General features: G+C 44.9%; 2 protein-coding genes across 4 annotated transcripts; both read right to left on the minus strand.

The window, feature by feature from the left end:
- Positions 1-615: 615 nt before the first annotated feature.
- On the minus strand, positions 616-5,482 carry LOC127309336 (probable L-type lectin-domain containing receptor kinase S.7). The gene is made up of 3 exons (XM_051340223.2): positions 4,633-5,482; positions 1,397-1,925; positions 616-1,289 (listed from the first exon to the last, which is right to left on the minus strand). The coding sequence occupies exons 1-3, from the start codon at positions 5,471-5,473 to the stop codon at positions 722-724; spliced, it is 1,938 nt and encodes a 645-aa protein (XP_051196183.1). The 5' UTR covers positions 5,474-5,482; the 3' UTR covers positions 616-721.
- A 723-nt stretch (positions 5,483-6,205) lies between these two features.
- Positions 6,206-9,612, minus strand: LOC127306217 (protein ALP1-like). 3 transcript variants are annotated; one of them, XM_051336840.2, is made up of 3 exons: positions 9,090-9,612; positions 6,981-7,740; positions 6,206-6,870 (listed from the first exon to the last, which is right to left on the minus strand). In XM_051336840.2, the coding sequence occupies exons 2-3, from the start codon at positions 7,738-7,740 to the stop codon at positions 6,416-6,418; spliced, it is 1,215 nt and encodes a 404-aa protein (XP_051192800.1). In that variant the 5' UTR covers positions 9,090-9,612; the 3' UTR covers positions 6,206-6,415. The 3 variants fall into 3 exon arrangements, with proteins under 3 accessions (XP_051192800.1, XP_051192803.1, XP_051192802.1); XM_051336843.2 differs by lacking the exons at positions 6,206-6,870; positions 6,981-7,740 and adding exons at positions 7,874-8,590; positions 8,660-9,012 and having other exon boundaries at positions 9,090-9,471; XM_051336842.2 differs by lacking the exons at positions 6,206-6,870; positions 6,981-7,740 and adding exons at positions 7,874-8,590; positions 8,660-8,965 and having other exon boundaries at positions 9,090-9,469.
- Positions 9,613-13,761: the final 4,149 nt, after the last annotated feature.

The raw sequence follows: 13,761 nt of genomic DNA on the forward strand, positions 1-13,761 counted from the left end.
TGGTGACCTCATTCATATGTACCACTTCCAAGCTCCAGCAAATAGGTTGATGGTTACATGTTCTATTTCCATATTAGAAAATAAAAAGTCCAAGGGTGTCAAAGTTGCTAGTCGTTACGGTTAATTATGAAATTGTGAAAGAATGGTCCGTTCCCTAAACATGAAAGGGTCACTTCTTAACTAATTTCCTTTCAAGAATAAACTAAATATAATATATTTTGAACTGTAGATGTTTATGAAGATTATGCATTCACCATGTTACGTTTGCTTATACAAGTGTTCCGGAAAAGTGCATGAGCTTGGAGTGCGTTATTTTGGGAGACGAGCTCCCTAGAGCTTGTTATTTCAAACTTCGAAAAATATAAATTTGAAGTTACGGAAAATTTCAACAAAAATACCATAGCGTAGCGTATAATTTATTCCACATGTGAATACATTTTTAATACTAAATACCTTTTGTTCCGTTCTCTGGAAAATAACAAAAATCCAGATCTTGAACGGTGTCACTTTTTTCTTCCAAATTTTGTCCAATTTGTCTTTTTATGAGCCTACAATACAAATATGCCACATTAAAACAATTCACGCTCATAGTGTATATAGTTGACTACATCCAGATATTTTCTTTTGAGATTATTTGGAACTTTGAAATTGAATTCTCAATTTTTCAAAAAAAAGAATAGGTAGTAGTATTTTCCGCACAATGGTGTCCATAACTGAGTTATCATACAGGCTCAGATGCACATGTGCCCTCTATTTCGGTTATAGCGGGCAACTCTATGCCATCCTCCAAGAATTTCATCGCATCCACCATGTAAGGACGGTGTTTCCCATTTTGATGAGAGCACATGAGGCCCAAGGAAATTACTCGCTCCATCTCTATCCTGTCAAAGACACCACATAATCTACTGTCAGCGGCATCTTCCATCACCTCGGGTTCTGCAGCTCTTCGCCTATACAACTCCCTGACTTGTTCTCTAGACTTGTTTGTGCATGCGATCTCTAGTAGGACAATTCCAAAGCTGTAGACGTCGTACTTACGGTTGAATTTGAGTTTCCCATGCTTCATGCGCTCTGGATCCATGTATCTGACTGTCCCTACAGCTGTTGTAACCAGTGTTGTATTGGTTTTGCTAGCGATAATCCTCGATAGCCCGAAGTCAGCTAGCTTGGCGTTGAAATCATAATCAAGGAGTACATTGCCTGGCTTGATATCTCTATGTAAGATGGTTTTATTGCATTCGTGGTGCAGATAACGAAGTGCAGACCCTATGCCCTTAACTATTTTATACCTGTAAAATAAATTAAGGACTAAAGTGAAATCTCGAGACATATATAGCACGCGTCTCATATTTTTACTCTTAGCAACAAATTGTTGAGGATGTAGTATGTACAATACCTTTTTTCCCAGGGTAGAATTCGCTCTTGGCTGTGTAGGTGGTCCTCAAGGGTGCCGTTAGGCACCAATTCATAGACAAGAAAGAGTTTAACCCTTTGTTGCCTGTACCAACACATAAAATCGACCAAATTCCATCCGTTTCTGCTGCAGCACCAGCCTTTCAGCTCGACTAGATTCACGTGTCTCGTTGCACTAATTGTCTTGAGTTCAGCCATGAAATCCCGGAGTACTTCTGTAGTCTTTTTTATTTCCTTCACAGCCACTTCTTGATTGCCGTTTTCATCCGTGTAGCTTCCCTTATATACTATGCCGAAGTTACCCGCTCCAAGTGTGTTGTCCTTAGAGAATCTTCCGGTTGCGCTAACTAAATCACCGTACTCAAATCTCCTAAGGCCAAAAATTCCCCTCGCAAAGGAATCACGTGTGCGTCTCCACTTGAAACATGCAAGAATGAACCAAACCAGGAGCGATACAATTACCAAGACAACGACAGACCCAACGGCTCCAACAATAACCAACATCTTTTTTTCTGCACAAGCATCATTGTCCATGTGAGTTAAATTTAGTGAAGCATCAAAATACACTGATTAGAAACATAGTTGGCAAAATCGGATTTCATTTGGTTTTGTGCGAAAGTAGCTGCCCTCGTGTGTTGGCACTTGCAGGCACATGCACAGGAGAACATGACCAGAAGACAACTCCCAACTTCACGCTAAACAAGTGTACCCTTGTTCAATGTTTCATTGACAAATACAAATCGCTTTTGGTTGTCACAATTGAAATTTATGTGATTTAACTTGTTGCAGCGTAACAAATAAGTTGTTCAAAATATAATTTACTCAGTCTGTGAAGACCTCTTCTCGACAAATAGAAAAGCAATAGATGAGCTCTAAAGAGGCGCACTTAGCTTCAGACTCCACTGCATGCCCCATATAGCATCCCATTGGGCATTGGGTGCTAATTTTATTTAAACATTTACCTTTTATCTTCTACACAACTTTTTTGGGGTCTATTTTCCATTTTTGTCAAAATGGTTTATTAAATTTATTATTTGTGTTGAAATTTTATTTTTATGGTAGTGGTGGTTCCCTCATCATGTTAGTGTTGCTTTCGAATATTTTAGTTTCTGTTGTTCTAGTTAACATAATTGTGTTTACCACTCTAATTATGTTCCTACTATTTTTTATTTGTTTATTATTACATTTGTTGTTCATAATTTATATTTTGTTTCTCGGTTGTATACACTTTGTCATCTAATATATATATGGTCTCTCCACTTTTTGTTCGTGTGAGTGACGCTTTATGGGTAGTGATTGTTTTCTGTGCAAGAGTTTTTTTACTTTCTAATCAATGAACAAATTGGATCAGATACAAAATTTAGGGTTTCCATCACTAGTAGAATTTCTTACAACAATGAAGAAATACTATAAAGATAGTGAACAAATATTTTGAGCTCGAAACTACGGTGTAGAAATCAAAATAATAATGACACCATAGGGAAGAACCGGCGGGCGCATGCGACCTCTAAGTTGGAGCTCGACGCATACGCCACATTTAAGCTCACGTTTCAACACATCAACAACTAATCTGGTTTATAGCTACTCCCTTCATCCAGGAATAATTTAGATTTTGTTCTAAGTTAAACTTCATAAAGTTTGACCAATTTTATATAAAAATATATTAATTTTTATAAATGAAACTACAATCCAATATACTAATTTAGCATTGTTCAGATTTAGAGAGACCACAAAGAAGAGAACGACTCGGTTTAGGTTGGGTCCGTTGGTATCGGGATACTTTGTGCCTAGGAAACCACAACACCTAAGATGGAATATCATAGGTGATGAGTTTGGGCGGCAAGCCGCTTTTTTCATAACCGGTGGCAGTGACCGATTTTTTTTTTAAAAAAAGAGTATTATGTGAGTTGGTACATGGCAATTTGAACGTATTATGTGATTTGGTGGGAGGGTAAATCGGTCCAAAAAATGTGTACCGCTAGAAATGTTATCTTTTATTGTTAGGTATAGATTTAGTGATGCATTAGAATACACTGAATAGAAAAAGTGTGAGCAAAACCGGATATCGCTTGCTTTTGTGCGAAGTAGCTGCCCTGGTGTGTTGGCACTTGGCACATGGGAGAACATGACCAGAAGTCAACTTCCGACTTCACGCTAAAAGCGTCTACGGCTGTTCAATGTTTCACTGACAAATATAAAACGCTTTTGTATATCACAATTGAAATTTAGGTGTTTCAACTTGTGGCAGACGTAACAAATAAGTTTTTTAAAATATAATTTACCCAAGTCTGTCAAAGACCTCTTCTCGACAAATAAAAAAGTAATCGATGAGCTCTAAAGAGGCGCACTCGGCTTTGGACTCCACTGCATGCCCCATATAGCATCCATTGAACATTGGGTGCTAATTTCCTTTAAACATTTACCTTTTCTCTTCTATACAAATTTTTGGGTCTGTTTCCACTTTTTATCAAATAGTTTACATAATTTTTTATTTTTAAATTTATTATTCGTGTCGAATTGTTTTTATGGTAGTGGTGGTTCCTTCATCATGTTAGTGTTGCTTTTGAATATTTTAGTTTCTATTGTGCTAGTTAAGATAATTGTGTTTACCACTCTAATTATGTTCCTACTATTTTTTATTAGCTTATCATTATGTTTTTCATAATTTATGTTTTGTTTGTCGATTGCATAAACTTTTTCATCTAATATATATGGTCTCTCCACTCTTTGTTCGTGTGAGTCACCCTTTATGCGGTAGTGCTTGTTTTCTGTGCAAGAGTTTTTTTTTACTTTCTTATAAAATTAAGAAATTGGGTCTGATACAAAATTTAGAGTTTCCATCTCTAATAGAACAGAAGTGAAGAGATGCTATAAAGAGGGTGAACAAATATTTTGAGCTTGAAACCGGTCTAGAAATATAAAAAATAATGATGCCATTAGAGAGAACCAGCGGGCGCATGCAGCCTGTAAGCTCGAGCTCGATGCATACGCCACATTTAAGCTCTCGTTTCAACACGTCAACAACTAACATGGTTTATAGATACTCCCTCTCTTCGCAAGTAAGTGTACTTTTAGGTTTTGTTCTAAGTCAAACTTTATTATGTTTGGACAACTATATAAAAAATGGTAGTCATCTTTATGACATGAGATTGCTATACTATGAAACTACATTCCAATATATATACATCTACTCAAATAAATTTGGCGCTGTAAGTATACCTTTGTGAACAAGTGTCGAGTTGAAGGACCAGGAGATAATCTGATGGAGCTCGACCCGGTCGCCGGTGGCCGCAGAAAACCCAACCGCCACTTCCGACGGGAGCAAGTCCGTGACGGGATCGGGTAGCTGCGTGCTAACTTGCACGGGGTCAAGAGAAGGATTGCCATCAAAGTGTAGAGAGGCCAGCAGCATGCGAGTGGTGCCGTTGAAAGTGATGGTCGCCGTCATGGAGCCATTGAGGCTGAAGTTGGGCAAGGTTGTGGTGTTGACGGAGGCCTTGACAGTGTTGATGTCGATGCCAATGTGATTGGGTGAGGGGTCAAACAATCGGTTTCTGAAAGTGTCGAACTCGACGGCGACGATCCGGTCTGCGCCCCTGGCGTTCATCCCGTCGCCGGCATGGAGGCCGAGGTTGCCCCCGGCAGAGCTCGGCGGCAGCTTGGACGGGTAGCTGGAGAGGAAAAAAGCCATGCCGTCGCCGGTGCGGTTATTGAACGCCTTGATCTCGAAGCTGAACTGCGTGGAAAAGCTCGCCACCTCACGGGCGGCAGCATCATAGAACGGCACCGGGTGGTTGTACGACATCCGCCCCGTGCAGTTCCTCATGGACTGGCCCGGCGAGTTGTTACAGGTGAGGTCGACCAGCCCGCCGTTGAGGCTCGCGCTGCCCTCGAACAGGAGGTCGTGTGAGCGGTAGGTGGAGCCGTTGGAGAAGTCGAAGCTGAAGGAGAAGGGTGTGGCAGCGGCTCCTGCTACAGCTTGGTAGCAGAGGAGGAAGCAGCAGCTGGCGTAAATGTGGAAGAGGATGAGCTTGGGATTTGCGGCCTTGACCATCAGCATATTTGCTGAACTTTGGAACTTGGAACTTGGAAGTGATGAATGAGCTAACCAGCTTATATAAACCATGAATACGACCTATTCGTTTCCGGATTATTTATTCTCCAGTTCTGGAAGAAAGACTAAGACTAGACAACTCTGGACTCTGGTTTACCGGCAAGTTTCAAGGATCTCTACACTCTGGTCATCTGATCCGGTGAGACCGACCTTGTGTGACTGAGCATCGGTCTGGTGGGAAAACAGATGACTACAATACACTGGTACTGCTACAGGACAAGGTAGTCTACAACGCTGGAAAGACAACACAAGTTGCAGGAAAATTTCCTGGTAAAAGAACGCGCTTCACGGATACGGACCGATGTGATCCGGCTGGCCGGCGTCGATGGCGAAGGCCAAACCTAGGGTGTGTTTGGTTGAGCTGTGGCTTATCTGAAAGCAGCTGTGGGCTGTGGGCTGTGGCAAAGCAGCTGTGGCTGTGTGATTTGAGAAAGCTGTAAAAGCCATTTGGCAAGTAGCTGTCTAAACTGTGGCTGTGAAGATAAATGTCTGGTATACCCCTAAAGACTTGAGAGACTGTTTTATTAATATCTAACTACAATAACCTCATTAGAGATTGATTTAGATATAGATGATCAAATTGTAGTTAATTAATACATTATCTAGCCAATATATTGATGAAACAAAAAAAGGTGTTTAAACAGCAAGCAAAAACACTGATCACGTTGGACAGACAAATGACTAGTACATGTCTTTCCTCCGGTCATCCATTACAACCAAGAGTGTTCTTCCGGTTATCCATTACAAAATATACAGGTTCCCTCTTTTGAATGCTTGCTATTTTCACAAGCAAGCAAACAGCCCAGCAACTAGCTTTGTAGTTGCGGCGCAAAACATTATATGCAGCTAGCACATATCACAAAATAAACTGGTAAGTCGCACATGAACTCATTCTCCCATTGAGCTCCACAAGGAGTCAGCAATTGTATCACGTATTGAGTTCATATAACCAGCGTCACGTCTCACTGGAATATTATCTCCTTGAAGTTGTTCTTCTCCTCCAGGAATATAGTCCTCATCTTCATCACATTTGTCAAACTCCTCATCAGGCAGCTTCGTTTCACGAATGTAATTGTGCAACGACATACAAGCAATAATAATCTTCTTTTGCCTACGAGGCTTGAAACTGGGCATACCCTTTAACGTGCGCCATTTAGCTTTGAGAACTCCAAACCCACGTTCAATGACGTTTCTCCCTCGAGCGTGGGCATAGTTGAAGACCTCGTGCTTCCCAACCGGTTTTCTTCCATTGCGGAATTCCGGTAGATGGTATATTTGGCCTTTGTAAGGAGCAAGATAGCCATCGCGGTTTGAATAACCCGAATCGACGAGGTAATATTTGCCTACATGAACAAGACAAGTCAGGAAGCAAATAAAAAGGAATATTTGACTACAGAAACAACACAAGTCAAGTCAGGAAGCAAATATTTGCCTACATAAACAAGACTAGTACCTGCAGGGGGCTTAGGAAATCGATGTGCATACTTTGCCAAGGTGTCATTTAAGATCCGCGTGTCATGAGCAGACCCAGGCCAACCAGCCACAGCAAAAGTAAACCGCATATCGAAGTCACAAACAGCCATCACGTTCTGAGATGGGAACCCATGCCGACCTGTGTGGTTCACAACTTCATCTGCTGGTACTTCAACAGGGACATGGCAGCCATCTATTGCCCCTATTGCATCTTTGAAATGAGGCCAAAACGGCTCTTCCTTAATTCTTGCATGCACGGTATTGAAAGAAGGATCTCGAGGTGTTATGTTATGGCACGCCAACTTGCACAAGCAATTCAATACTTCTTTGAACTTCCTATGAATCGTTTCAGTTGATCTTGCAAACCGGTTCTCAACTTGAGAGAAGGATTGTGGACCACCAACTACCCACAAGAACATAGCTAATGACTCCACTGATGTCACTTCTCTAGAGGACTCCAATCCATAATGAGACACTAGGACATTATGCAATGAGTTAAATACATCTCGGTTCATCCTAAACATCTTATAGCAACTCCTTTTGCGCCCAAGGCACTCCATAACCCACTCATACCCAGTTTGTTGAGGAATCCTATAAGGCTGTCTTGTCAAATTAGTCACCGTGTAGTGATTACCTATCTGGCCCATACATGCTACTTGATATGCCAAAGATGCCAACCGTGCAAGCCTTTTCCTCCTTTTGCTAGCCTCATCATCAATATCTTGATCAACTCCATTCATCTACAAAGGAGAACAACATAATTAAATATGCAGCAAACACGAAACAATATTATATGGCAGCAAATACGAGACAGATAGTATATTTCAGCAAATACGAGACATATATTATATGGCAGCAAACACGACACACATATTATATGCCAACAAACACGACACACATATTATATGGCAGCAAACACGGTACAACATGTGGCAGCAAAGTCACGAATATTTGTTCATTACAACATGGATAGTTCAATACCAGCTACTTGGTAATACATAAAGGATACACATAGCACTACTTGTTCATTTGAGAATGTTTCCTCTGCAGCCAATCAAGCCTCCCTTCTTTTGTTTCAATTAGCACAAATAATTCTCTGTAGCTAGGCTGCATGACAAGGTCTGTGGCTGTGAAATACAAAGGAGTGCCCTCTTGAGCCCCACACTCCTTCATCAAAGTCAGGACTTCCTTCATGGTAGGAGCAGCACTTGTTGGAGCATGAGTTGCTGCTACTGCTTCATTAATATTCCCAAGTGTGACCTTGTACTCACGAAGAAATGGGTTCTTGTCCTCCTTGGCTGACTCGTCTATGTACCTAGCCTTGCGCTTCACACTTTTCTTCTTCCCATCTTCCTTCTCATCCTTTAACTTGCCATCCTTATCTGCCTTAGGTGAGACATCCTTTGCCTTTGCATCATCCCCATCCTCGGACTCTAGAACCTCAACTAAACCCTCGTCATCGCTGCTGTCAGATATCTCTCCAGGAATACATGATGTGGCTCCGGTAACATGTGCTTTGTCAAACATGGCATCCAACTCATCCAAGTTGGCCAATCCTTTCTTCTTGTACTTTGCATGCTTCGGGTATTTCTGAAATGTAGAGTACAGGTCAGCACTGAAACAAGCATTATGATGCAAGAAAAGAATGATGCTACATACCTCCAAATGGACCTTCCACCAAACTTCATCAGCCTCAATGGTTCCCCTCACATAATCCCAACCTAGCCCGGTTGCCGCATTCTTCAACTCCATAAATTGAGTATACTCTTTCTTCAACAAGTCCCACTTGTTTTTAAATTGCTTCTTGGTTAATTTTTTCCCCGTTTGTGCAAAGAACTTCTCACCCAGGTTTTTATAACCTCTCCGGTTCAAACATCCCAATGGCCTATTGTTAGCATCAACCTCATCTTTGCATATCTCACAGAAAACGGTAGTGTAATGTTCATTCCAAATTGCCTTTTCCATCTATTTCACAATAAAAGAGCTAACATATCTCAATTTCTTGCAGTAATCTATTTTGCAAATCACACATACAAACAAGCATATCAAATACACGTCCCATTTTGGTCAAATACAAACAGGAATTCACCTTCGGTTCGTCTTGGTCCAGAACCGGCCGCTGCAGGTCGTCGTGGTGGGCCTCCTGCCTTTACTGGTGGTCGAGCTTGTGGCAGCCGGCCGTCGTGGTCGAGGTAGTCGGCCGGACGGTCGTCCTGGACGAGCTCCCTGTGTGGCCGGTCGGGGCAGCTCGTAGGGAGGCGGGGAGAGGGGCGGACGGAGGAGATGGCTCGGGGAGAGGGGCGGCCGGCGGGAAGGATCGGGGAGAGGGGCGACCGGCGTGGAAGGGGCGGCGGGGGAGCAGGGGCGCGGCGGCGGAGCTGGGACGCGGCGGCGGCAGCGAGCAGTGCGCCCGCGCGGGGGAATTAGGGATTTTGGCCTCCAGACGCCCGCGCCAGGAGATATTAGGGGCAGGGAGGGGAAAAGTGGGACGCGCGCGCAGCCGAAGCGAAAAAAGCACCTCCGCGCGGGCTTTGTTCGCGGTAGTCGTTTTCGCGCGGCTTTGCTCGTAAGCGCGTTCGGTGGAATTCCCGTTTGGTTGGGCTTATAGCTTATAAGCCGTGAAAGCCACAGCAAAAGCCCAACCAAACACACCCAATTTGTTCCCTCCCTTCACCAACGCCCCTCGCTGTTTGTTTCCCAGAGCCGTCTCGTTTCCCCGTGTCTGGCCGCGTACACGAGCTGTTCGGAGAAACTGTCTCACCAGCAACTTCCTGGACGCCATTTGGTAGGATGTATGCGATTTTTTCACCACTGCGTTAGTGAGATGGGTTTCGCTGCACGCCGCGAACGGGCTATTGGTCATAAAACGTCTTTTTGGTAGCCTGTGCGGCTTTTTGTAAGCTAGAGAAGGAAGTCAGGCCCCATCGTTTGGTTGCCCGTTTTCAGCCCAACTTGCACGCACGAAAATAGGAATCAGCTATTTGGTTACTCAAATCATAGTTCAACATCCTAACCACAATTCAAATAGGGTGAGATTACCATGTCATAGCATGTTACATACGATCAGACGCCACTCAGAAAAACAAGATCTTCACGATCACCACGATGAGGAAGGTGATGATGTAATCTTTGATCCGACTGGAACCTACCTCCGGCGGTGCTCCTTGTAGAGCATGTACTTCCTCCGGCGGCAGCTATGCTAATAGCACTGCCTCATTGATGGCCTGATCTTTCAGGACCTCCTCTTCCAGGAAGGTGAGGTACTCTTGTTGTGGCTTCTCCAATGTTTCATACTCTCGGTAGCTGTTGTTGGAGTTGCCATTGACCTGGTCTTGGCACACCCTCCATGAGCTGTAGATTCCTCGAACCCGTCCGCGGAACACTATATACCACTAGCACGACATATCACAACCATGAAGCAATTCAAAAAAGAGCAATAGAACAACACAAGTGTTAACAGCAAATGATAAACTAACAGGGGCATGGGCATGCAGGATCATTCCAAAAGTGGATCACAAGTTCATCCTACACTACCATGGTGTCATCCTACCACCACAACAAAAGTGGGTGTCATCCTAACACCGCAAGTTCACCATCACCTGAGGGGTTAGTATATACCACCTCATCATAGTTACAAAAGGGACCATCAAATGTTTTTCATCCCTAGCTACTGCCAGAATTTACATCATCACCAGCTCCATGCATGCATCCCTGAACCAACCCCTCAAGGGCACCACTACACCTTTGAGTGGTACTTGCCAAGGTAGTTCCTCAGCCAGAGGACGCGGTGTGGCTCGATCATGCCGATGAAGCTGGAACCCTGGGCCTTGTGGTCGACGAGGTGCCTCAGGGCGGCCATGAGATCATCATCGGCAAAGCCAAGCATGTCCATGACCGCATTGTACATCTCAGGGTGCATGTCCGTGGGCTTGTTGTCACCGATGGCACGTACGACGTCCTTCACAGCAATAGTCATGTTGGTGAAGGCCACCAGCTCATCGTCGGCGAAGGTGCCTCTCTTCCTCTTGCTGGCGGTCACCTTCTCAGGCGCGTCGTCCGCCTTCTCAGGTGGCCCATCGAGGTTGACCGTGTCAGACTCCTAGGTTTCAGCATCCTCAGGTGCAGGAATTGCTGCAGCTGAGCCTAGGGGCTCACTGGATCCCATGGCGTACTTGTCGATGGCAAGGCCGAAAGAGAAGATAGTATGCATCTCATCGTAGTTGGCAATGGGCACATTCAGGAACTCCGCGTCCTTTGGGTGATCCTACGATACGAAGGGACAATGATGTTAGTTCTGCTAGTGGCTGATGAAAAGAGTTAGTGAGGTGGACGAGTTGCTGAGGTGCTCACCGCGACGTGCCCGCAGTAGTGCTCACCCTCAAGGATGATGCATTTGGTATCCTTGCACCACTGAGTCCCGCTTAGATCGTGGAGCCTGCTAATGGTGAGCCACCTCTGCCTCCACTTCCTCAGGTGGTTGTACAACTGAGTGGAGCAGACGGAGACACCACAATGGTCAATAAGGCCCTTTGCCACAGCAGTCAGATGGACTTCCTTGAATCCTTTGTCAGTTCTCACTCCGGTCTGGATCAAGCCGCACATCTTCTCCAACACGAAGGTGAATGGAAGCCATTTCATGGTGCATGTACCTTTCTGCCCGGTCTTCAAGGCCCTCTCCGCTTCCCTGCAGTTCTTGTTCTTCTTTGTGGTGGCCAACCTAGCCGCGACCTCTGCCGCTACCTTAGCCACCAGGTCAGGCACAGGCAAAGGGGTGACCGCCACCTTGGAGTCATAGGCAGGCTGTGAATCGGGAACTTGCGAAGGGATCTGAGAGTCCCCAACGCAGACAAGCGCCTGGCTAAAGTCATCAAAGAAGGAGTCCTACACACATCGTAGTACATGAATCTACTTGGAAGCAAAGACATGTGAATAGCACAAACCATACCAATAATCATCCTAAATCAGACAAGCAATTCATTGCAACTGTGAATAGCACAAACCCTTGCAAGATCATAGTAGGTGAGCACATTTGGGGCAAACAAGCAACCGGAAATGTCGAACCCTAGCAAGATCATGATAGCTCACCAAAATCAGAACTAACCCCTGCTACAAGACCAAACCCTAGACAAGATCTGAGTACTCCTAACCTAGATCTAAACATTACCGCGATACCGGGATAAGGGATGCCTTATAGTCATCGCCGGAGGTGAAGATGCGCTGCACCAGGAAGTAGATGAAGCAGCCCAGATGTACTCGTCGCCGCCGACCGGAGATGCGTGCGCCTCTTACCTGCTTGCCGACGGGAGGAGGAGCTCGAAATTTGGGGGGAGAGTGGAGGAGGGGGTAGAAATAGGCCATGGGGCACGGCGGGAGGTGACGGAATCCTTCCCGCCCCCTTTTCGCTTTTCGCCGATGCACGCTGCAGCTCCCGGCATCTCCATTCTCGTATCCGCGCGTGCACTGAAGATACCCTTTTGCATCAGCCGCCATGGAGATTTGCCTGCACCGCTGGAAACTGCCGAACCGGGCGTTCCCCGAGGGCCTGGCCCAACGCTGTGATGTCTACGCACGCTTCTATTCCTGTAGAGAGTGTTGGGCCTCCAAGAGCAGAGGTTTGTAGAATAGCAGCAAGTTTCCCTTAAGTGAATCACCCAAGCTTTATCGAACTCAGGGAGGTAGAGGTCAGAGGTATCCCTCTCAAGCAACCCTGCAATTAAGATACAAGAAGTCTCTTGTGTCCCCAACACACCTAATACACTTGTCAGATGTATAGGTGCACTAGTTCGGCGAAGAGATAGTGAAATACAAGTAATATGGATGATTATAAGTAGCAATTGCAATCTGAAATAAAAATGGCAGCAAGCGAACATGTAACAGAACTTGTGGGAAACGGTGTTTCAATGCTTAGAAACAAGGCCTAGGGATCATACTTTCACTAGTGGACACTCTCAACATTGATCACATAACTGAATAAATAAATGCTACTTTCTACACTCTCTTGTTGGATAACAAACACCATTCATTGTGTAGGGCTACAAAAGCACACCTCAAGCCGGAGTAAACAAGCTCCACAACATCCGGAGTTCATATTAGAGTAACCTCTAGAGTGCATAATAGACCGTTGCAATTTAGACCGAGTACTAACATAGCATACACACTGTCAACAATAGCTATGAAAGGGGGAATAGATCGCATCAATACTATCATAGTAATAGTTAACTTCATAATCTACAAGAGATTACAATCATAACCTACGCCAAGTACTACATGATGCACACACTGTCAACATTACATCATGGAGGAGGAATAGACTACTTTAATAGCATCACTAGAGTAGCACATAGATTAATTGTGATACAAAGCTCATGATCACGTAAAGATCACATGGGAGAGAGAGATGAACCACATAGCTACCGGTACAGCCCTTAGCCTCGAGGGAGAACTACTCCCTCCTCATCATAGGATACAGCAATGGCGATGAAGATGGTGGTGGTGTCGATGGAGATGCCTTCCGGGGGCAATTCCCCATCCCGGCGGCGTGCCGGAACAGAGACTCATGTCCCCCGATCTTGGCTTCGCGATGGCGGCGGCTGCGTAACTTTTCTCGTCCCATGGCTTATCTCTTTAGGGTTTTCGCGTAGGGGAGACTTTATAGGCGGAAGGGCAGCCTCGGAGGGGTCCCAGGGCTCCCTCACCACATGGCGGCGCGGCCAGGGTGGGACCCGCACCCCCCTATGGTTTGGGTCCCCCTTGGCCCCCCT

Source organism: Lolium perenne, chromosome 6 (genome assembly GCF_019359855.2).
Source record: "Lolium perenne isolate Kyuss_39 chromosome 6, Kyuss_2.0, whole genome shotgun sequence".
NCBI classification, from domain to species: domain Eukaryota; kingdom Viridiplantae; phylum Streptophyta; class Magnoliopsida; order Poales; family Poaceae; genus Lolium; species Lolium perenne.